The 25,724-nt window shown below is 42.1% G+C and overlaps 1 protein-coding gene across 1 annotated transcript; it reads right to left on the reverse strand.

The window, feature by feature from the left end:
• Window positions 1-1,898: 1,898 nt before the first annotated feature.
• Window positions 1,899-4,736, reverse strand: Ccn1 (cellular communication network factor 1). The gene is made up of 5 exons (XM_076862220.1): window positions 4,463-4,736; window positions 3,927-4,140; window positions 3,225-3,581; window positions 2,890-3,098; window positions 1,899-2,776 (listed from the first exon to the last, which is right to left on the reverse strand). The coding sequence occupies exons 1-5, from the start codon at window positions 4,523-4,525 to the stop codon at window positions 2,474-2,476; spliced, it is 1,146 nt and encodes a 381-aa protein (XP_076718335.1). The 5' UTR covers window positions 4,526-4,736; the 3' UTR covers window positions 1,899-2,473.
• Between the last annotated feature and the right edge of the window lie 20,988 nt (window positions 4,737-25,724).

The following is a 25,724-nucleotide window of genomic DNA, read 5'->3' on the forward strand; positions in this document are numbered from 1 at the left end:
TGCTTCTATTCATTTTTTTTTTTTTTAATAAATTGAGCACTCTGATTGCAATTGGCATTTGTGCCACCCTCTTTCTGTTTACTGGGATGAGATTAATGGCCCAAAGACCAATGTTTTCCCATGTAGGTTTTGTTTCACATTTGAGCTTATTTGAACAGGTATTACCTCCCCACACACTTAAAGGATCTATAAAATATTGCTCCTTGATCCCTGCATAAGAAGCAATTTGTTGGCTTTAGTGTTGGAAGGCAATACCTTGGGATTGGTGCCTGGGAATGTGTAAATCTTGCCCGTGGATTTCGCTGTCTGTTCAACAAGATTGCACCACTAAAACCTCACACCTTTATTATGTTTCACATGTTATATTGCACTGACAAGTTTAACTGCATCCAAGACTGGGCCAGGTGGTGTTTAAATCTCAAATACCTTAAAATTAGAATGCCTCAGGCAAGAAAAACTGACTATTCAGTAGGCACAAGTTGTAATATTTCAGGCAGAACATGTCAAAATCAGCATTTTGACCATAGATTTTTCTAGTACATTTACATTAACCTTTATGCATCTCATAAGGGTTTTAAAACAGTTGCTTCAACAGTGTTTTTCTGTTGGTCTTCATTAAATCATCAATATTAATTATTTTGAAAGTCCCTTTTAGAATCCAGGAGCTGTCTCTTTCCCAACCCCCACTTAAAGCACTTTCTCTTAGGCCTAAAAATTCAAGTACTCTCTTAACCAAGTGCAGACTGAAATATTTCACTATGGATTTGAACAGGAGCCAAGACTGACGATGAAAGGAAAAGTTCTCCCTATAAAAGGTTTATTGTCAGAGGTTTCTGAAGATGTGGATTTTTCTAACACAGGCTACCAACATTTTCACAAACATTGATGCAGTCCTCTCCACCTCCCCTAGACCCACGATTCAGGTCCTTTTCTCTTAGGAATGCTCTTTGTCTAGCCTTTGACCTTTTGGATAAGCCAAGTCTACCTAACTACTCCCTCCCCCATCAATATAATGTATATTATAAAAAGGAAAGGGGGATGGGTAGCTTAGTCTTCAGCTATTGGAAAAGCACTTGAAATTCCTTGCATTCCTTTGCATTTAACAGCATGTTTGCCTAATCACTGGCTTATTAGGATTAACACAAGCCATTGCTTCAAACTTATTTATTGAAAACAAACTGACTCCTACTATAGATTCCAATTTTTTTCTCTCTGATATCAGCCAAGGGTGAACCTTAAAGTAGCTGTCCTAATTTTGAAGAACCATACTGGGAAAATACAAAGTTACAAACAAGTGACCTGTTATAATACACTATTCAGTCACACTTTGTCTTGCTCATGAATTTACATGTGGGTAGCCCACGTTATGAACTGTTTTCATTTAAAGGGTTTCTCTTGCCTCTTTTGAATTGACACATACCATAACCTGATGACTAAAATGATAAATTTTACCATACCTATCTCACAGAATGATGGAGATCTTTAGGCTTTGAATTCTTATAAAAATAAAGCATTTTTTTTTAAATCACAAATTTAGCTTCAGATTTCCTCTTATGCTTCATACAAGCCTACGTTCAATACAGATTTTCCAAACAGATTACTTTATATGCAAAGATATTTCTCAAAAGATTTTCAAAGACAATCATTGTCCTATTTTCTTTCATAGTCTAATTCACTGCCATATCCCAATAAAGCACCTAAAATAGCTCCTGACATACAGAAGGCACTCAATAAATCCTGTTTGAAGACTGAATACATCAGCTAGATTGCTCCCAATAACTCGAGATGGTTTATAAAAATATTTAACAGCATACACTCAATTAGGTAAATATTTCTTTATTAAATGATTAATTCCATAAATAATTTCTTTTCACTGAATATAAAATTAAAATCATTTACAAATTATTCCAGTATTACATTTCCCCTCCCCCCCAAAAGCTACATTTTGATAAATAAAAACATTCAGTCTTAAAACACCTGATTTCTGTTTGCAGTTTCGAGTGCAGGTAGCTGCCTCTAACGGACACTCATAGAGTGTCCCCCTCAGGAAGGGAGGGAAGGCCCTCCCATTTACTTCTGCCAAAGGCTTTCACTGCCCAACCCATCTTATTATCTCTATTACAACTGTAGAACCCAAAGGGGGGGGGGGGGGAAGCCTAGAGAAAAATACGCTTAGCAAATAATTTACAAACAGAAAACAGAACGTCATCAACACCACAAGCTCCAAAATGAAGCAGTAAGATGTGCTCCAATACTATGAAGCAAAGTAATCTCCAGTCGCGGCTGCATTAGTGTCCATCTGAACCAGCCCCCTTGGCAGTTTCGAAATACCTCAATGCTACTCAAGAACGAGCAAGGCATCCCTTCTACAAGAGTCCCTTCACCCACACCGCCCCCACCCATGTCTCCGTGATTCTTACACTCCAATCCCTCCTTTGTCCACCCTTGCACTGGAAAGAAACCCCGGTAGCATTTAGTCCCTAAATTTGTGAATGTCATTGAACAGCCTGTAGAAGGGAAATGCTGCCTCATTGGCATGTGGGCAGTTGTAGTTGCATTTGCAGGACTGGATCATCATGACGTTCTTGGAAAACGTCTCCCCATCTTCGCAGCGGAACCTCATCTTGACAGTCCTGGTCTGCTGAGGTGTGCAGCATCGGCCGTCCACACAAGAGCCACAGTACTTGGGCCGGTACTTCTTCACACTCGAACATCCAGCGTAAGTATACCTGACCGGTTCAAGGGCTTTCTTGGTCTTGCTGCATTTCTTGCCCTTCTGTAAGAAAGAAGCAGAAAGGCAAGTCAGGGATAAGATTTCTCTTTCTTGAAAGAAGGATTTTCATCCCACCTGCCGGCAGGCACAGTTCCCAAGGCACTGAAGGAACTTACTTTCAGGCTGCTGTACACAGGCTGTCCACAAGGCCGCACTTCACAGATCCGGGTTTCTTTCACCAGGCGGCATTCAGGGTTGTCATTGGTAACTCGTGTAGAGATACCAGTTCCACAGGTCTTTGAGCACTGGGACCATGAAGTTGTTTGAACAATACATTTCTGGCCATGTAAAGGGTTGTAAAGGATTCGAGGTTCCATGCCAAAGACTAGAGAGAGAAACAAAATGGATTTCTCAGAGGCATGCTGACACACACAGATCCAAGTACTAGTGCCTAAAACTTCAGACTAGGAATGTGTTTCAGTACATTATCTTAAGGGCTCAGTCTACTTACCGGGGAGCCGCTTCAGCAAGCCTCCTTTTCCAACTGCAATTAATTCATTGTTTCTCGTTAACTCCACCTCCGAAGCATCGAATCCCAGTCCCTTGCCGAGGAGATCATCCTGGTCATCCATGGGGTCCTTGCCACCATCCTCATCACAGACCCACTCCTCGCAGCACTGTCCGGTGACTTTGACCAGCCGGGGATTGGGACAGCCCAAGTTGGGGAGAGACAGTTCTTGGGGACACAGAGGAATGCAGCCCACTGCGCCATCAATACAAGTGCACTGATGTTTACAGTTGGGCTGGAAGCTTTCCCCGTTCTGATAGATTCTGGAGTTATATTCACAGGGTCTGCCCTCTGACTGAGCTGCAAAGATCACCGAAAGAGAGAGAGAGGATAAGGCTAAGATTCTCAACCATGGCCTGAAGCTCATGCATATTTTCTGCCGTTAAATTCAATTTATGGTAAAGTTCCCTACAATTCCCCTGAGACTCCAGACCAGAACAATAAGTTAGTCAGGAATCACTTTTCCGTATGCGCTTTTCGTTGGGCCCAGACACACTGAATTGCATTCCAGACTGCTGAAATCATGTGCCTTTCTGCCAAGCTACCAACAACAAAGCATCACCATACATGGTCTCAAAATTACTAAACTTCTGGACTATGGGGACTATTATTTTTTTTAAAGGGGCCAAACCACAAGCATCTTACCTCTGCAGATCCCCTTCAGAGCGGTGGAGCTGGCGCCGAAATTGCATTCCAGCCCCTTGGTGTGGTCGCAGGGCTGCATTTTGCTGCAATCCTCGTTGAGCTGCTTGGCGCAGACCTTGCAGCAGCCACAGCCGTCCTTGACCAGCCCAACCCCCGGGGCGCACTTAGGCACCTCCAGGGGGCACTGGCAGGCGGAGGGGCAGGTGGAGAGCGCCTGGAAGCGGGAGAAAAAAACAGATGAGCCTCGCTGCGGTGAGCAGGAGAAGCGCCCAGGCTGCCCCGGGAAGGGAAGGGAAGGAAAGGGGGGTCTCTGACTCTATCGACTGGAAGTCTCTGATCCGTCCAGTCCTCCTGGCCACTCCAGCGGCTGCGCCCACTAAGAGGCCCCGACAAGTCTTCTAGGGGCTTAAAGAAACAGCTACCTTTAAACGCCTCCAAACTTTTTAGTCTAGCTTTTTCCTGACGTGGGCAATCTGGGACAAGGGAAAGGGACCGGACAGCCGACGGGAAAGCGGTGGCAAAAGAGTCCAACTCACCAGCCTGGTCAAATGGAGAAGGGTGACGGCGACGGCGAGCGCCCTGGCGGTGCGGGAGCTCATTGTGGCGCGCAGGAGGAGCTGGGGCGATCGCGGCGACAAGGACTCCAACGAACTGGTGCACAGTGGACAGGCCCGGCGCGGCTGGGTCTGCGCCGTAGGTCGGGTGAGCAACGAGGCGAGGGCCGAAGCGTTGAGCGTTTGGCTGCGGGCGTCCTTCTCTCGAGGTTCTTGCGGAGGAGGCACTGAGGGCGCGGGCGCTGCTCTGGGGCGCTCTCGCTCGCGGTCTGCCCAGGCGCCCGGAGCCCGCCTTTTATACCGGCCAGCGGCGGCGCCGCGTGTTGCAGTGACGTCGGCTCTGTCTGCGCGTTCCAGAATTCTCAAACATCTCAGGAATGTTGGTTGGCGCGGGCCGCTGCCAAGCGCCTCCCCTGGCTCCATTGCACCTTTTTTTTTTTTTTTTTTGGGGGGGGGGGGGGTCCGGAATCCATCAAGAAAACAATCCGTTTTTTCCACTTAACGACTTCCATTTGGGAGGGATCCTTTGGCCGTGATGATGGTGATGGTGATGGAAGGGTCGTAGAGGGGCGGAGGGGATTGTTCACAACTTTGCCAGGACATGGAGGGTGGGAGGACCTGAGAGGGAGGAACAAAAGTCGTTTTGTTTGGTGATGCAGGGTTGACCGGGCAGCCACCGAAGCCCTCACCCAGGAAAGCAGAGAGTTGTTTGCTTGTTTACAGCGAAGGTGAGAGTCAAGTTATCTATTGAGAATCCAACGGGGAGGGGGGGAGTGTGTCTCTGAGCCTGAAATCTATTTGTGGACTTCAAAGAGGCATGCTCGGATCAAGTCCCAAAGCTTTGGCATGATGTTTATTAGCCCAGTTAAATGTATTGCAAATTAATACCCACAGTGGCATTTATGAATGAGAGGGGGAAAACATCAACTTCCCTCATCGCCTGGCAAATTCCCAGGCAGAGGTCTTCCCCCTCCACCACCCCCCTCCTTGGTATGTTGTACTTGTTTGTTTTTGGAGGTTCCCACTTTAGTTCCAGCCCACTGCCTGGGTTGGAAGTCCAAGAGGAAACTAACTCTGGGAGTTCTCCGGGAGGCTGACTTATACTTCCTTACGGATGCGGGAGACCGGGTAAGCCCTCCCAGCCTCCCTCCCCGGGCAGCCGGGGATGTGAACTAAGCAGCGAGCCAGAAGTCGAGGGGACCACCGTGGAGTGATTTGGCTTGAAATCATCACCTACGAATGCTGCCAGGCCCAAACAGATTTCAGCAGTATAGTTGTACCCGGTAGATCTCTGGAAAAGGTAGAATCCTTACAGCTGAAAGTTTTGCGGGATCTTTAATTCCTTTCTTTGGGAACCCTCGGAAACCTTCCATTTCAAATGAATTGCAATGCCTAAGTACAGAAAAAATAAAGAATTTAGGATGTAACATGCTTTAATAAAAATGTCAACAGATTTTAAGATCCTGTTCTACCATGAATGCACAGTAAGGGACCCCTCACAAGACAATTTATATGAACATTACCAATGTATTAGTGTGGTTTATTTTTCCTAAAAGTTTTAAAAATTATCTTCTTGTATAATTTAAAGAAAAGCATTATGCCTGGTTCCCCTTCATATATGCTTTAGTATAACCACTCTTCCTTTTTAATATTTAGGGCTGTTCAGTCTTCCCATTTTTGCAGTCTTGGTTAGGGAGGCCTACAGTGCTGACTTTTCTGTGAATTATTCTGATGAACCCAATGAGGAGCTATTGGGATGAAAACACTCCAATGAAGAGAACTGTTGCAGGAAAGAGTTAAGTTCATTCATTCAAAAGTGCTCTTTCATAAACTGAAGAGGTATTTGCTGGAGGGCTCTCTGAGGCTCTCTGGGGGTGGGGACTTTTCAAGACAATGGCTTGTCAGGTGTTATGCAAATAAAGGGAGAAAAGTCTGGGCCTTACTCTTAGGGCAAGCCAATTCATCAATTATTAGAAAACTCCCCCCCTCCCAGTGTTTCATTGTTTCCTGCCTGGGAGGAGGGGAGTGGGTGTGTAGGCACAGTACTGGGTGGGAGGAGGTGATGGAGAGAGAGAATGGAGAGGAGGGTTCCTGGCTTCTGCTGTGGCGTCTTTTCTATTTGACTTCATGGTTGTAAGTATTTCCAGATGGTGAATCAGACACCAGACGTAACAATATTTCCATATTTGGGTATAGCAGTAGCCTGCGTTTTTAACATTTTTCTGCCTCTGTTATCCAACCACAAAGCATTCTTGACAGCTTCAAATGTTGTTAAATATAGACTTAACTTCTGTTCCCAGAGCAGGAAATTCTTTGGAATTCCTTGTTTTTCACGCAATCTGCCGATCATGATTTCAAATAAAATTACAATGGGTGATCCAACTGGCCCTTATATCTTGTTCCTTTATTGGGGGAGGGGAAAGCAGCAAAGAGATCCAGTTTGCTGCCCGGCATTCAAATACACACGCCATTCCGCAGATTCCTTTAAAAATCAGATTACAGTTTTCTAACAAGGGTGTGTGGGGTTTTCCTTCTGGACTTCAACTGGGGAATCTTGGAGAGTGAGAATGCCCCACAGGAGAAACTTAGAAAACTACCATCAGTTGCCCATTTAAAGCAAGGAGTATGTGGTGGGAGGGGAATGGGAAGCTGGAGCTTCAGGGCCAGGAGGTGGGGGAACCGAAGAGACTGGTGTAACCTATGTACATACGCAGTCTTTCTATATACCATGTCCCGGTACGCCTGCTAGCAAACGACTACATCAGGCAAGAACAGCGGATCCTCATGTCCTACCCAAGGACTATCCAGAAACCCCAGACGTCCCGTCGCCTTCTCTGCTGAGAGCTGCAGATCAGTTTATATTGAGAAATAGGAGGGGAAATGTGGAAATGTTTATGGGTAAGTATTACTTCGGTTCCTAATTCTGCATGGCTCTTTTTTTGCTCTCTCTCTCTCTCTCTCTCTCTCTCTCTCTCTCTCTCTCTCTCTCTCTCTCTCTCTCTCTCTCTCCAGTATGGGTACCCCAGGAGGGAATAACGGAACACCTCGTTTCTTTGGGCTAAAAGCCACGAAGAAGGGGTTGCTTGTCTTCTGCAGCTACTGACTTTGGGCTGAGCGATAGGGAGTCCCTTTCGTAGCTGCTGGTGAATTTTAGATTACCTTCACTAACAGCAGCTAAAAACAACTATAACCCTAAACCCGGTGACTCTAGTTTCCTAGCCATTGTACAGTAGTCCCCAAACTTCAACGTGCATCTGAAGCACCTAGCAGGCTGATTGCTAGGCCCCACTCCAGAGTTTGTGATTCGTTGCATTTTAACAAGTCCCTAGGTGCTGGCGATGCCGCTGGTACCGGATCACACCCTGGGAACCACAGCCTAGAACAACGGAAGTGCCTGTAAAATAGCTTGTGTGTGTCCGTCCGTCCGTGTGTTTATCATCAGAAACTGTCCTGCACACCCAGTCTCACAACTCCACTTTTGATAGCCACCTCAATAAACAAAACAGTGCATTTGCTAGAATCCAGCTTTAAGGCGGAGCCAACGCGACATCCACGGCTCTCCAACACCCTTCTCCTCTGGTCCCCTCTTCTCATTGGCGTGATCGCCAAGAAAGCCAGAGGAAACCAGGATTAGGGTGGCGGCGGCGGGACCCGAGTGGCAGACGCGAGAGTAGGACTAAGTCGGCCCCTGGATCCCTGCGGAGACGGCGAGCCGGGTCCGCGCCGTGGGGGGGCGCCGAGCCGGAGGCACCGGGACCCGCGCGGCACCGGGACGCGCCCGCCGCTTGCTGCCGCCGCCCCCTGCCGGCCTCCGGGCCCGCACGCCCGCAATCCCCGCCGCTGCCAGGACTCTAGGTTTCCGGCGGCGCGCGGCACAGGACGTTTCCAGCCCCGGCCCATATTTGGTGAAAGTCTTTTAAGACTCCGTCATCCAGCTCCGGGGGGCGGCGGCGGCGGTCCTGGGAGCGAGCTGGGCAACCGCACGGCCGTCGTCGCGTTCCTGAAAAGTGCGCCGCGGCCGCCCACACCCAGGCCTCCGGCCGCGCGGGACCCGGAGCTTGGCGGGCGCGCGGGCCTGCAAGCCGCCTGCGGGATCGCGGCCGCCCCACTTTAACCCGCACCCCTGGGAGATTCGAAGGCGGCCCCGCGCTGCGTGGGAGGCTGGCGCGGAGGGCGCCTCGGCTAGATTGTGTCACTTTTCCCGTCCACCCCGCTGTTGACTCGTCCTCCCAGCGGGGCAGCGAGTTGCCGCGCTGTGCCAGACTTAGAGGGTACGCCCCGGCGGCGGGGGCGGAGGGTGGCGTTGGCTCAGATACCAGGTGACCCCAGCCGGGATGTGGAGTCGCTCTGGGAAAAAGCTCCAAAAGGGTCTGGGTTCTATTGCTTGGAAGGAATATAAACTAGAGGGATACATGCTTTTTTTCCTCCAGGTCTTCCACAACCGTTTCCTCTCTTCCTTCTCAGTTCCCTCTAGCCTTGGGTAAGCTGCTCATCATCCTCTCGGAATCTTGTGGGCTTCATAAGCATATTAGGAAAGGGGGCAGCGGGTAATAAAACAGGAGCAGTCCCTTTCAGAACTAAGTCTTGTTACACACACACACACACACACAACACACACACACACACCCCGTCCCCATGAAGGAAAGACATTTGAAGAGGGCTCATTCTATGTCTGGCCACCGTTTTGAAGATGTGCGGCATATTGACTCTCATTGTCCCCTGCGTCATTGAGGCAGGTCCTCTTGCTAACATCATTTTCTACCTAAATGAGGAAATGGAGGCTCAGAAAATAAGAGTCTACTTAGAACTCACTCACTTAGCAGGTTGCAGAACTGGATTTGACCCAATACATCTTGGTTTAAACAGGTCGGGCACTAAACCACTGGTCTGTATTGCCTTCTCTCTCTCTTACCTCAGATGTTCAGGCCTGTCCCTTCTGGTGGAATTTTCCCTTTATTTAACTTTATCACAATTTACCCAGATAGTTTAGGAGAAATGCTTCAGCTAGAAAAAACAGTTGATTAATTAACTGTAGCTGCTGATCCCTAAGTATTGCCTATTGTAGTGGGGGAATGGGTTTCCATTTTAACAGAGAAAGCCTTCATACAAACAGGTTTACAGAATGAACTTTTAGGCACCTTGGCAGGCTAGTGGAAAATAGTTCTTCTGATACCTCCTAAGCCATATTGAACAGACAGTCTCTACTTCTGGAGTAAGGCTTGTCCTGGTGGAGACTAACTGCATTTGTAACTGAGCTAAAATTTCTGAGTCATGCACTTGATGCTTTATCAGTCTCAGTAAAGGATAAGAGTCAGCTTTTAACCCATTCCCACCACCACCACCATCACCAAACTGTATGTTATGAGTGCAGTTACATTTATGTTTGAGGACAGATTTTTTTGTGGGGGATGGGGATGAGGAATTGAACCCAGGAACACTGCACCACCAATCCACATCCCCAGCCTATTTTATTTTTATTTTGAGATAGAGTCTTGCTGAATTCCTCAGGGCCTTGCTAAGTTGCTGAAGCTGGCTTTCAACTTGTGATCCCCTTGCCTCATTCTCCTGAATCACTGAGCTCACAGGCATGCATCCCAGCTGATTCTGAGGACAGATTCTTTATCTTCTGAACCCCAGATTTATTCAAAGCTCATGATATGTTGTGACACAGTGCTAGGCATTGTTGACATAAAAAAAGGGGGGGCTTTTAACATTGAACTTCCCCTGGGGGACTTCGAGGTCTGTTGAAAAAGTGGGTACAGTGTGTTGTGTGTGCTTCACTGCCTGAAGAGTTAGGGTGGAACTACATATCTGGATCTGCAAGGATGAGCACACATATCATCTGATAGCAGGCAAGAACATTTAGGAAAGAGGAAACAGAGCCTTGATAGGTCTAATGTGGCTGGACAATAGGATTCTTCTGGAGTACTGGCAAGAGAGGTCAGCTGAGACCTTCTGCAAATGGCCTAGCCTGTCATGACACTGGGACTTTGCCTGTAAGCAGTGATGAACCATAGGAGCTTTTTGCCTTGTCTTCTTCATCTATAAGATAATGGGATTGTTTCAGCTCAGGAGACACACAAGTTCATGAAGGATTAAGCTCCATATTGAAATACATGCCTGGCAATTAGTGCCAACTGAAACTTGGTCTAGATGTTGGGCACCATTGGGGAAGGGGGTAAGTGGTTGCCAGGTGAAAATATAGGCCTGTCTTCTCTTTTTAAGAAGAAATAACAGAGATCTGGATTTTTTGTGGAGTCTTCAAATTTTTAAAATATTGGCAATTAAAATGTTAAAATACTATCTAGGCTGATAGGTAGAAAACAGTATCTGGATTGCCAGTTGTGATCTCCAGGGGGCATATCTAAAAGAATCCGTCCTGCTCCAGCCTTTTGAAACTCCTGGTCACCTGGTGTCCATTTAATTGCCAGTTGGAATATACTTTTTTAAAGAATCAGAGCTTTCACCTAGCCCTTGTCAACCAAATTGGAAAAGGTGTCTTTTTCTTATTTTTACTTTATCCACTCCCCAAATAATACTCAGTCTGTCTTCTTCCTCTCCCCCTGAATTAGTGTTTGGCAGCATGATAGGAAACACCTTTAAAAAACATTTTTTTTAGGGCATCTGTATCCAATGGGAACTGTGTCTGTTTATTTCCTCCACCTGGCATCCGTCCACAGGAAGCCAGGCATTTCTACCTAAATCCCTTACCTTACAGAACTTCTTGTCTTGTGATAACACAGAAACATTTCATTGGAAAGGACTGGAAGGCACCTCTCCCACCCCACCCTGCAATCCATCTTCTAGATCTGATTGAGCAATATAAAATACACTAATTATAAGTCACTATCAAGTAGATTGGCTCCATCAGGGAATCAAAAATTAACCACTAGCTCCTGTGTTGCTTATTTCTGAGAGACCTGTCTCTTAATCACCCACTTACAACCACACATACCACATTCAAAATATAGAAAGGATTTGATTTGGGCACAGAAGATGAGCACACAGATTCTACAGAGAAATTGAAGCCATTTATCTGTGCTAGCTTTTTGCAGGTTTGACAGGGAGGAAATCTAGCAATTGGGCTGACAACTGTAATAAGACATGATTCTTTTAACATTCAGCACGATGCCTGACACATAGTAAGTGCTTAATAAACTGTAATGACTCCTACTGCTAAGCACCATCATTACCTTAAATTTTACCACAATTAGCATAGAATGAGCTGGCCTTATTCTTTAGAGAATATTCTCTATTCTTTAGGTGAACTCTGATTATAAAATTGGTACAACTTGGTGCTGCAATTTTTGCTCAGTGGTAGAATGCTTGCCTAGCTTGTATGAGGCATAAGGGTTTGATTCTCAGCACCACATAAAAATAAATAAAATAAAGGTATTATGTCCATCTACAACTAAAAAATTAGAAAAAAGAGTGGTATAACACTTTGATACATGGTAGACTCATGATTGATTTAAATGATCCATTCATCCCAGGATTGTGGCCTGTTCTAGAGTACCAGTAACCATCCAAGAAAGCACTCAAGTGGCCCTGCCTGTCATGACATTGCCACTTTGTCTACAGTCAGCAGTTATAGTTTCCTCATCTATGAAATAATAGGATTGCCCAGCTCAGGGGTCATGTACTCAAGCACCCAAAAGAATCAGGTAGGTAAAAAAAAGCCATGCCTCAGGATCAGTACCAGGCTGTTCCTTGGCCTTAGCACTGGGGAGCCATAGGGACATTTGGGACTATCCATGGGTCCTGGGTTTTGCCTACCATGAACTAGGTAGTTAGGATACATGATCTTAGCTGATCCCTATCAACAACTCTGGAAGGTGTTTTATTTCCATTCAAAAGATGAGAAAACTGAGGCTTCTTGAAGTCAGTGAATGGGTGCAGGGGCACTGAGCTGTTTAGGTACAGCAATGTCTGTTTCCAAAAGCCATTCTTCTAAGGGAGGACATAGTATTTGCCCTCCAGGAATCTGCCTTAAGTTTAGGAACTTGCCTGAAGCTTCTTAACTTTCCCTTAACACCTGACTATGACTCTGTCACTTAGATATTTTTCTAGATGACTCTTCAGCTTATTTGTGTTTTCAGCAATTGTGGATCCTCATTTCTTAAGGAGAGTTTGGTAATAAGTGAGTTAAATAATAAAAACGGTTCCCTCCCTAGGGCCTTTGCCTGAGCTTGTACCTATTTCCTCTAAAAAGAAAGAGAGAGACAGAGAGGGACAGAAATGTGTCAGAACAGAGGAGGAGGAACTTTTCAGCGATTGAGAGATATGTCTATTGTAAGTTAGTCATCACCCTTTTCTTACCTGAGGCAGGAGGAGCTACTACCTCCCACGACCTGCGGTCACCCTCACAACATGGTTACTAAGCACAAAGCCCTCCAGGCACCAGCCAAGTACACCTTGTGTGTGCTTTTCCACAAGTTGTCCCTGAGCCCTGGGGTTGGAGTTGGAAGTGCCCTAGGTTTTGGCAATAAAGAAAAAGCAAGCAACAATTTGAGGCTAGTCCCAGGTACTTCTGTGAAATCTTTTACCCACTGTCCTTTGGTTAGGTTTTAACTTTGAAAAGAAAAACAAAACAAAACTACAAAACCAACCAACCAAACAAACAAAAAACACCTGTTTGAAATTTATTTATATGCTTGAATATTTCTGAGGCTCCAGGAAATGCTACTGGGGGGATTATAAAATGTGTAATATATACTAGGGTATTGCTGACCAGAAGATGGACAGTTCAGTTCAATGTAATAAAAGTGATATGTGTAGCAGGCTTTATGCTAGGTGGTGAAGCAAAGAGGAATAATATTTGGACTTTGCCATGGTGTTTCTCACAGCCCAGAGCAGATGCAGATGCTTAAACAGATAAAACAGCATGGTGGATGGATGCTCCAGGAGCAACTCTCTGGAAGTGCTGACAAGAGAGATCTACCTCTGAGGCCCACCCTTTTAAGATGCAAGGTCTTGATTTGTTTGTACATTTTGATGAATGAGAGGTGTCTGCCACAGTTACTCCCTAACATACATGTTCTCTTTTGGAGATGGTGACTGCAGAGAACTCGTGCATCTTCAAGGGAGATTAGTAAACCCTGAAGTAAGAACCTTCAAGGGAGCCTCTTTAAATGCATTGATTACAGATGAGACCAATCCACCTTCTGATGGGGGTGGGAAGGCAAGTGACATTTACAGGACACCTTCCATGAGCCACATGCTTTATAGGTTATCTCAATGTTCAAGAAACAATTAAGACTGTAAAGACAGAACTATGGAATGGCGGAGAATCTTTGCTAGCTGCTCTTTTGACAGAGGATTAATATTCAGGATATTATGTAGAAAACTCAAAAAACTTAACATATCCCCAAAATCCAAGTAAACTAATTAATAAATGGACAAATGAACTAAACAGACACTTCTCAAAAGAAGAAATACAAATGGCCAACAAATACCTGAAATAATGTTCAACACCTTTAGCAATTAGGGAAATGCGAATCAAAACTACACAGAGATTTCATCTCACTCAGGTCAGAATGGCAGCCTTCAAGAACATAAACAATAATAAATGCTGGAGAGGATATGGAGAAGAAGGAAAACACAGAAATTAGTATGGAGGTGATGCAAAAGACTAAAAATGGAAGCACCGTATGACCTAGCTGAAACTCTCCTCAGTACTTATCCTAAAGAATTAAAGTGAGCATACCATAGTGTTACATGCATACCCTGTTTATAGCAGTGCAATTCTCAATAACCAAACTATGGAACCAGTCTGGTTTGTTATGGCTAGGATATGAGGTATTCCCCCAAAGCTCCTATTAGTACAGAAATATTCAGAGTTGAAATGATTAGATTATGAGAACCGTAACCTAATCCTACTATGAACGGAATGACTGGGTGTTAACAGTAGGTAGGTGGGCTGTGGCTGGAGGAGGTAGGTCACCGGGAGCATGCCCTGGAAGGGTTCCTCTTGCCTGCTGCCCCTTCCCTCTCTCCCCCATCTACACACCCTTCTTCCTGACCTTACCAAGGGCTGAGCAGCTTACCTCCTCTGGGCCCTTCCCCCATGATATTCATGCAGCCTGACCTTGGACCCAAAACAATGGAATTGGCTCTCTGTGGATTGAGACCTCTGAAACTGTGAACTCCAAATAAACTTTTCCTCATCTAAGTTGTTCTTGTCAGTTTTGGTTGCAGCAATGCAAACTAGACTTATTCAGTCCTAAAGAGGGTCCCTTTCCTCTACTGTGAGAGGAAGGAAGGGAAAGGGGGAAATACTGAGGAATGATACTGGTCAAATTATATTGTTGCATCATGTGCACATACGAATACATAATAATGATTCTCACCATTATGTATAAATATAACGCACAAATAAAAAATATGGGGAAAGGGGGCTGGGCTGTAGCTCAGTGGTAGAGCGCTTGCCTCACATGTATGAATCAGTGGGTTCAATCCTTTAGCATCACATAAAAATAAATTAATAAACAAAGATATTGTGTCTGTTTACAACTAAAAAATATTAAAAAAATAAAAATAAAATATGAAGAAGGTCATTCTTTGGTGCGCTCTCTCTCTCTCTCGTGCTCTCTGCTTGAGCCTTTCTTTTCTTTTTCTTTATTTTCACTTCATCCACTCTACTGTCATAATAGAGTTCTCTTGCATGGCTTTTGGTAACTGACTTAAAACACACACACACACACACACACACACACACACACACACACAGGAAAAAATAGAGGCTTCTCCAAGATGAACTTTTTGACAGCTTTCTATGCTTTAGGAAATGGACATTCAGAGAAGTATACAAACTTGGCCAAGATCAGAATTAGAATGTGATTGAACAAGCATCTAACCAGGTCTGTCTGACCCAAGGACTCAAATTCCCCTACCTTTAGGAGTACTTTTTCTATTTTTAAAATTACTGTCACCATCCTGCCAGCCCTTTAAACTTGTGTTAGCACATTCAGATCCATTGGTGTTGAAGTCTTTGAACTGGATCACTCTCCAGCTTCTAAAAAGAGGTGCAAATTAAAATGAATGGGTCATTACTGTCATGTCAAGAGAACAAGCCTAGTGATCCTAAGCCCGCACTCACACCTGCTTCTTTGCTAGAGCACCATGTGGGGTGCTTTAGATAGAAGTGGTATCTGTTTTCCAGTGACAGATGACAGGCTGCAGAGGATGTGGTGGAGTATAACTAGAAACAACAAAGGAAGCATGATTTTGTGTTTGAAAGAAATGGGAGGTTCCATGACAGCTGAAGGCTGCATTCGAGTACTGTGGTATAACCTGGAAGAATGTCTTGGAAGGAAGTTAGATGGCTGTCTTAAGAGTGTATTGAACAGTGCACTGGGATGTATGCGTACATATGTGTGTGTTGTGTGTGTTGAGGAGGTAGGGATATGAGATGTGGAATGAGCAAGGAATTAAGGGCTCAAGAGCAAAAGAGAAAAGTATCAATCACTTAAGAGAAGAGAGGCTGAGCTTTATTAGAGGTTTTGAGGCCACATGGTAAGGTCAGTAGGTACCTCTGCTTGTGGAGGGACTTCAGGTTAACTACTGGGTTTTAGTCTCTTTAGCAGTGATCCAGGAATAATAATACCTCAGAGTTAGTGGCAGGATTGAGTAAAACGTTAAGGGGTGGCTTTTTGAAAATTGAGATGTGCCCAATTAATGTGACAGCTTGGGATGCATGCTTCAATCTGAATTTTCCACAGAGCCTTTGGGAGGTGAGTAGAGTGTTCAGTGAGGAACAGAGACGGTCAGTGTTTGGAGTGAGCAAGTGAGTGGTGGTGGTGGAAGGACAGACTAAGAAGGAGCTTGGTTCTGAAAATCTAGCCAAACTGATAAGAGCAGTATGAATTCTGACGTTCTCATGAATACACTGTCCTTTATGTTACCACAACTCATCTAAACTCCATCTACCTTTCTCTTCCTAGGCTTTCTGCACTTTCCAGGTCATTGCTCTACTGTTTTGAATAGAAAAGAAGTCCTTGAGTCCTAGCACAGGAAAGGTGACTGAAAGAGTGGACTTTCAGAGCTGGCCATTCTGCAAACACTGTTTTCAAGGGCTGCAACTGTGAGGGCCAGGGATAGGGAGGGAGGAAGATGGGGGCGGGGACAACCTCATGGAAGACTTCTGAAGTGAGAATCATGACCATTTCCACCTGAAATCGCTTCTCCAGCTATTACTTGCTAACCATTTGGAACCAAATGTGGTTAATTCAGCGCCATGCTGGAAATTTTATCATGTGACCCACATCCTCGGGCCAGGGACATCCAGGTTTTGATGCTTTGAAAACGCCTCTTTGGAACACAACTTGGTGTCGGTTCATAGGAACTTCGAAGTGTGCCGAGCTGTGAGTCACCTCCTGTCTGCTGCCTCCCACAGCACTGTGGGAAAGGGATGGGCAGATTGGTTTAGATAAAACCTGGACCCACCCAAACTCTCACTGAAAGCTGGAAACGCACATTAGAAAGTGTTTTAAAAAACCTAATTGAACTCGGAAAAGAGATAACAAGCCTCTACGCTGGCTTTAATTTGGATATGAAGTCTCCAGCCTCTCGTGTGGGTGATCTCTATGACCCTTCAGCTGTCTAGGGGGTTCGCTCCTGCCTTTTAAAATACATCTATGAAATGATTGCACTGTGCTAGGGTTTGAGGATACAGAGATGACTACAATGGTGTCTGACATTGAGGATGGCATGGTCTAAGAGGGGCGAGAGCTGGTGTAAACACTGTGTGTGGATATACTGTGAAGTGGGTGACTTCATAAACGTGCAGTTTACAGGAGCTGCTCCTGGAGTCCTACCTGAGTAGGGGCCCACACTAGGAATGCAGTCTTCTTAGGCTGGATGGTGCAGCTCTTGAACTTCCAATGCTTCCTCTGTAAAGCTTGGAAGGGCAAGCTATGTTTCTCTCTGCTTGCAAAGGTTTGACTGTGCTTAGAACAGTATCAGTATGAGACTTAAGGATTCTCTAACAGCCTCTTCTTCCTAAAGGGTTGGATATTTTTATCCAAGTGGTCTTTCTACTTTACTTAGCAAGCAACCTAGGACTTTTGTTTGTAGCCTTCTGGGTAATCATGTATCTTCCAGTGTTCTACTGAAGCTAGTGGACTTGTGACTTACATTCTGGGCCTCACCTGAGGTGGTACATGATGGAACTCAGCTTCTGTAGTATTGTTTTAAAGGTAAGACCAGTTATTAGAAACCTTGTCACAACGAAAATGGACAAGAAGGGAGCACATAAGGGCAAAAGAAGCACATTCCTTTATACTTGGTAGCATTTGGAAGTATTGTTTAATTTGATTCCGCATTGTTTATGAGCGCCATGTAGCTTTATTTCCTTTTTTCTATTTACTTTGGTTTTAATTTTCTCTTTTTGTTTAGTTTCTTAATGTGGAGGTTGAGGCACTGATTTAATACTTTTACTTTCTATTACGTGCAAGTTTCTTCTTTTTTAATATGCACAAACATCCCTCTACTCCTATTTCTACTGCATCTTACAAATGTTTATATATTATGCTTTGAAGTTCAAAAGATTTTCTAATTCTCTTTTTAATTTATTTTTGACTTTTGGAGTATTTAGAAGTGTGTTATTTAGGATCCAAATATTTGGATACTTTCTGTGTATCAGTTTGTTTGTTTGTTGGTACTGGGGATTGAACTCAGGGGCACTCAACCACTGAGCCACATCCCCAGCCCTATTTTGTATTTTATTTAGAAACAGAGTCTCACCGAGTGGCTTAGCACCTTGCTTTTGCTGAGGTTGGCTTTGAACTTGTGATCCTCCTGCTTCAGCCTCTAGAGCTGCTGGGATTACAGGCGTGTAATACTGTGCCTGGCTATTTTTATTTTTGAGACAGGGTCTTGGTAAGTTGCAGAGGCTGGCCTCAAACTTGTGATCCTTTGCCTTAGTCTCCCAAGTAGCTGGGATTGCCGGCATGTACCATCATCCTTAGCTTTAATGTATTTTGAATAAAGTATCTCTTGACATTTCTGTGTTCATTAAAGCTATTATGTTGTTCTTGAAAATTCAGCAATCCTCTAAAATTCATCTCTATTAATCATATTTTTTTTAGACAGAACCTTACAAGTTGCTGAGTCTGGCTTTGAACTTACAGTCCTCCTGCCTCAGTCTCCTGGGTCACTGGGGTTTTAGGTGTGTACTACCATGCCCAGCCCTTTATAATTTTATGTGTCAACTTGACTGGGCCTCAGGGTACCCAAGTAATTTGGTCAGACATTGTTCTGGGTGTGTCTGTGAGGGTGTTTTTGGATGAACTTAACTTTTGAGTCAGTAGACTAAGTAAAGCATATTGTCCTCTCCAATGTGGGTGAGGCTTATTCAATTAATTAAAGGTCTTAATAGACAAGGCTTTCCCTCTTGTAAGAGAAAATTCTTCCTGCATGACTGTCTTTGAGCTGGGACATGGATTTTTTTTCCCCCTGTCTTGAGAGTTAAACGGCCACCTTGGTTCTCCCTGGGTCTCAAGGCTGTTGACTTTGAGACTGGAACTACACCATCAGCCCTCTTGGGGCTCCAGCTTGCCAATGACTGACCTTGGGTTTTTGTTTTTGTTTTTGTTGTTGTTTGTTTGTGGGACTGGGGATTGAACCCAGGGCCTTGGGCATGCTAGGCAAGCACTCTATCAACCGAGCTATATCCCCAGCCCCCTTGATCTTGGATTTTATTGGTCTTCACACTTGCATGAGCTAGATCCTTATATTAAGCCTCTGTCTCTGTCTATCTCTCTGTTTTAGTCAGATTTTTCACTGCTATAAACAAAAGACCTGAACAACAATTTTAGAGGAGGAAAAGTTTATTTGGGACTCAACAGTTTCAGAGGTCTCAGTCCATAGACTGACAGCTCCATTCCTCAGGGCCTGAAGTAAGGCAGGACATCATAGTAGAAGAGTGTGGTGAAGGAAAGACGTTCAGGACATCACACTAAGAAGCAGAGAGACAGTTCTGCTCGACAAAATATATACCACAAAGAAACACCCCCAACGACCCACCTCCACCAGCCATACCCTCCCTGCTTCAGTTATGGCCCAGTTAATCCTTATCAGTGGATTAATGCACTGATTAAGTTGACTCAATCATAACCCAATTATTTCTCCTCTAAGCTTTCTTGCATCGTCTTACACTTGAGCTTTCTGGGGACACCTCATCTCAAAACCATAACTAACTCATTCTCTCTCTCTCTCTCTCTCTCTCCACACACACACACAAACACACACACACACACACACACACACACACACACACACACACACACATTTTAGATTCTATTTCTCTGGAGAACCCTGACTAATCTAAACATCCTCCTTATCCCAAGTAATACTCATTACTCTGAAATCTACTTCCTACTGTGGTTGTCTTTTGTTATTTATATGATTTTATCCTTTTATTTTTAACCCACTTGTATCTTTATATTTAAAATGAGTTTCTTGTAATTTGGTTGTGCCTTTTTATCCAAAGTGATATTTTCTACTTTGTAATTGAAGTGTTTAGATCATTCACATTTTATGTGATTATTAATATAGTTAGGATTATCATATTGCTGTTTTCTATTTGTTCTATCTGTTCTTTTTTTTTCACTTTTCCTTTCTGGGATTGAATTTTTTAATGATGCATTATTACATTTTGCTTCTTTTATTAGCTTACAAACTTTACTTTGTTGTTTTATTTAAGTAGTTACTTTAGGGTTTATAGTATACATTTTAAGTTTGTCACAGTCTACCTTCAAATGACATCTACTGTTTCACATATAAAGACCTTATAGGAGCCTTTATGCAGTTTTAGCTCTGTGTTCTATTTCTATGTACATTGTAAGCTCCATAATAAATTTTAGATATTTTAAACAGTCAATTATCTTCTGAAAGATATATAAATTAAGAAAAAGTCTTTTATGTTTACCCATAAACTTGCTGTTGCTGGTGCTTTTCATTCCTTTGTTTGGATCCACTGGTAATATTTTTGTTTCTGCTTTAAGTTACTTCTTTCAATCTTTCTTGTGCAGGTATGCTGGTGATGAACTCTTTCAGTTTTTGTATGTCTTAAGAAGGTTTTGTCTCATTTAATCTTTTATTTTGAAACAATATAGACCCACAGGAAATTGCAAAAACAGTACATAGAATCAATTCCATGTAACCTTCATCCAGCTTTCTCCTTTAATGCCATCTTATGTTATCAAAGCTAGGACACTGGCCAGTAGTACTATTAACTATTCTACAGACTTTGATCAACTTCTACCAATTGTTTTATGCACTTATTTGTGTACTTGCTGTCATTCTTTTTTTTTTTTTTTCCTTTGGCACCAGGGATTGAACCCAGGGATGCTTTACTAGTGAGCCACATGCCCAGCCCCATTTCCTTTTTTTTTTTTTTTTTTTTTTTTTTTTAATTTAGAGACAGGGTCTTGCTGAGTTGCTTAGAGCCTCACTAAGTTGCTGAGGCTGGATTTCAACTTGTGATCCTCCTGCCTCAGGCTCCTGAGCCACTGGGATTACAGTCATGTACCACTGCGCCCGGCTTCACTTTCATTCTTGACTGCATTTTGAATTCTAAGCATTTTTTCTTTTATTACTTTAAAGTAATAAATAAAGTGTTGTGTTGTTCTGGATAGAAACATGCTGCCATTCAAAAGTTTACTTTTCTCTATACGATTTATCTTTTATGTGGCTAGTTTTAAGAATTTTTTTTTCTTTATTACCAGTTTTAAAACAATTGGATGATGGTGTGCCCTAGTGCAGTTTTCTTCATGTTTTTGCCCTTCGTGTTCTTGGATCAGAACACTTTAAATTTTTATTAATCTGGGGGAAAATCCAGCTATGATTTATTCTGTTTTTGGTCTTACACATTCCCTTGCTTGTACTTGAAAACTCCAATTACATGCGTATTACGTCTCTTGTAGTTTTCATTAGCTCACTGAAACTCTTTTTTACTTTTAGCCTTTTCTTTTTCTCTGTTTTCATTCTGGATAATTTTCATGCTGTGTCTTCAAGTGTATATTTTTCAGTGCCAGGAATTGAACTCAGGGCCTTGTGCATGCTGAGCTATATCTCCAGCCCTAGCCTTTATTATTATTTTTTTAATGACAGTATATACTCTGCTGTTAATCACTTTGGTTGTATTTTTCATTGAAGACATTGTGGTTTTAACCCTAGAAGCTTGATTTAGATCTTTTGAAATATCTTCTATGTTGCTACTTTCCATGCTTACTCTTTCCAGGACCTTGTTGAATATTTGGAATTTATATATAATAACTCTTTTAATGTACCTGTCTACTAATTCTATTATGTGTATCATTTATGGGCATGTTTCTATTGATTAAACTTTCTTTTATTTTACATTATATTTTTCTGCTTACTTGTGTGCCTGATAATCTTTGACTGGCTGTTGGACACTGTGGGTTTTATTCGGTTGAGTGCTAGATATATTTACATTCCTAAAACTGTTCCTGGATTTTGTTCTGGAACACAGTTAAGTTACTTGGAAACAGTTTAATCCTTTCAAGTCTTGCTTCTAAGCTTTGTTAGAGACAGAGCAGCATTTAGTCTAGGGCTAATTTGTCCCCACTACTAAGGCAAAACTCTCTGAATACTCCACCTGATATCCCATAATTTATGAAGTTTTAACCATCCAGGATGCTGGGAACACAAAACATTTCCAGCTCGATGTATGTTCTCAGGATTGTTCCCTCTGTTTCTTTTAGGCAATTAGTCCCCCACCCTAGGGTAGTTTCCTGACCTGAATGCACTGATCAGTATTTAGTTGAAAACATGAGGGGTGACTTTTTCAGATCTGTGGAGTTTTCTCTGTGTGCAGTTCTTTCCTGTCCAGTACTCTGCCCTTTACTCTAAACACTTTGGTTCAAGCACCAGGCTCTGTCTGACCACTTGGCCTGGTCTGATGGCTGAGCAGGTTTCCTCTGAATGTGCTGCAGCTCAGATACACTTTTCAAGCAGTCAACTAGGAGTGATGGTTTGATGTCCTATGCCTGCAAAATATATCTTTTGTCTGGGTAGAAGATATTTTGTTTCACGCAGGAAGGTGTAAGTCTAGTTACCTTTTCTCCATTTCAACTGAAAGGGGAAGTCTTGAAAGTATTATTTTGCTAAAGAAACCATTGGTTCCCTGGGACAACTTTAACAAAGTACTACAAACGAGGTGGCTTTCAACACAAAAATTTATTCCCTCACAGTTCTAGAGGCTAGAATTCTGGAATCAAGGCATGAGCACTACCTCCAAAGGTTCTAGGAAAGAATCCAGTCCTACTTCATAGCCTCTGGTGGTTGCTGGAAATTCTCTGCCTTTCTTGGTTTGTGGATGTATCACTCCAATATGTCTGTCTGCACACAGCCCACTCCTCTGCACCCATGTTTCTGTGTCCAAATTTCCTCTTCTAGAAAGGGCATCAATCCTTGGATTAAGAACCACCTCAAACAAATATTACCTTATTTTAACTTGGCTACGTCTGCAAACACCCTATTTCTAAATAAGGTCTCATTCACAAGTACCAGGTATTAGAATTTCAACATATCTTTTATGTATGTGTGTGTGTGTGTGTGTGTGTGTGTGTATGTGTATGTGTGTGTGGAGGGCATCATTCAACATATAACAGAAAATTGTGTTCTTCTTTATAATTAAATAATATCTGAAAGAGAAGAAAGATGACTGGTCTTTGTGGTAAACTTTAAAATATCCTGCATGATTAATCGACTTTTAAATATCCTTTAGTATTTATGACAAGTTAATTTTTAAATAAGTTCTAGACCTATCTTTTCTTAAATATGATTTGTTAAAACAGTTAGATTATTGTCTTAAAACTTTCCATTTTTGCTATTGGACTTCTGAATCACCTGAAGGATATTTAGGGATTAGAAGGGGTTCAAACTGGAAATTGTAGTGTTTAGTTGCTGTGATGCTATCTTAAAATAGCTTCTTGCCTAAGGATAAAAATATATAATCAATTATAGCTTCATTATTTGGGGGATTAGAAGCAACTCTGTCAAAGATGCTGACCCTTGGTTCCATTTATAACTTCTTTTTTAAAAAAAAAAAAAAAGTCACAGAAGGAATCCCTCACCTGCTCACCCAACAGCCAGTAGAGTTTAGTTCCATGAGCTAATATCAGTCACAGAGGCATGGTCAAAATAGAGGTCATAAAAGTTTACAATTAAAATAGACTTTCCTTATGGTAACAATAAGTGTTTAATCATGCCTATGAATACACATGCTTTCTGCAGTGGAAGGCAATTCTGAGATCACTCTCATTACTTTCAATATGCTGTACTATTTTAATTTTAAATTTAAATATGACTTTTTCCTACTAAGAATCTGGAGGGAACAAATATCTTGGTACTTAATATAATATACTATCTCAGTAAATATCTGTACCAGATATGACAGCAGGAAACAAGAAAGGAAAAGACTAAATGAACAGATGAGGCCCCAAGAAGGTTGGTATCCTGTCTACAGCCACCCAATTAGTGAGTGATAGAGTGAAACTAAAGTTTTCTTTACAACATCTATGTTTATAATCTCTTTGAATCTCAGTTCTCTTTCACGAATAATTATTGTTAACATTCATAGTATTCTCTTTCTAGTAATTTTCTAAGTACTTTCAATATGTTAATTCATGTGGTTCCAACTTTATGAGGTAGGCATGATTATCCTTACCACACAGGAACTAAAACATGCTCAAAGTCATATGTCTGGTAAATGGTCAAGCTGACATTGGAACCCAGCAGTCAGGGACTAGGGTCTACATGTAAATCACAATGATATATTCCCTGAAATGCATTGACATTGTCTCTTTGTTGTAGATGTGTGTGAGAAAGAGTAATATTTAATAATACAGAATAACATAATAAAAATTTTATTGTATATACATATTTTAAAAACCTCCATTAATTTTGTGATCAAGATGCCCATTTTTAAAAAAATTTCACTCATATTTATTGAGTACTTTTAACGTGTAGGCTAAAGGGAGGCCCTAGAATATATAGTCCATTAATTTATTTCCCACCCAAAACATAGAATTGAAAGGAAAAACAACAATGTTTATATACTAATGTTACTTAGAAGTATACAAAGTTATATACTTATATGACTCAGAATAAATTAAAGATATTCTTTGGCTATTGAACACTTTTTTGATGGTTGGTTGACAATGTTTTTATAACTACTATTCAGTAAGTCAGAATCGATTCTTACTTTCTCCAAGGGAATTAAGTTTCATTCTTTTCATTATTTTCTGTATAATTGCAGTGTAAAAGTCATTCTAGTTCTGTACACTTTAAAAAATTGATTACTTTAGGGTTTGCAATATGCATTTTTAAAAAACTTATCACAGTCTTTTTCAGGTACTCTTACATTGATTTATGTAAAATGTAAGAAACTTCAACAGTATATTTTGATTTTTCCCCCTCTGGACCTTTGTGCTATTGTATCATACATACTTTTACATGTGTTATTAACTCCACAATGCATTGTAATTATTTTTTGATTCAACATATTGTATCTTAAGGAAATTTAAAAATGAGAAGAAAAATATTTGATATATAATCATATATTTTCACTCAATTTGTTTTTGTAGATCCAAATTTCCATCTCATATGATTTTTTTTCCCTAAAGGAACTCCCTTGAGTATTTCTTAGAGTTCTGGTCTGTGGTTGTAAGTTCAGTCCATTTTATTTATTGAAAATGGTGTTAATTCCAACTATTACATATAAATATAATTATATATAATATAATTAAAATTATTAAGATATTAATAACAACTATAACAGAAGGGAGATCAGTAGAGCAGAGCAAGTAGATCTGGGCAGGAGAGGAAAGAAAGGAAAGTATTGACGAATGAGACTGATCAAATTATGTTTATGTACAAATATGGCATAATGAATCCCACTGTTATGTATAATTATAATGTACCAATAAAAAATCCAAAAGATACATTAAAAAATAAAATGTGTTTATTTTGCTTTCCTTTTTGAAAACTATTTGCCCATTTGGAATTCTAGGCTGACAAACTTTTTTCTTCTTTCTCTCATCACTTTAAAGATGCTGATCCATTGTCACTTGGCATGCTTCTGAAAAGTGCGCTATCATCCTGGTTGTCTGTCAGTAATGAGTCTTTCGTCTAAATACTTTTGATCCTTTCTCTTTATCCCTAGTTTTCAGTAATTTGATAATCGTATACTTTGGTGTTAATTTGTTTTAACCATGCT

Source organism: Callospermophilus lateralis, chromosome 7 (genome assembly GCF_048772815.1).
Source record: "Callospermophilus lateralis isolate mCalLat2 chromosome 7, mCalLat2.hap1, whole genome shotgun sequence".
NCBI lineage: Eukaryota > Metazoa > Chordata > Mammalia > Rodentia > Sciuridae > Callospermophilus > Callospermophilus lateralis.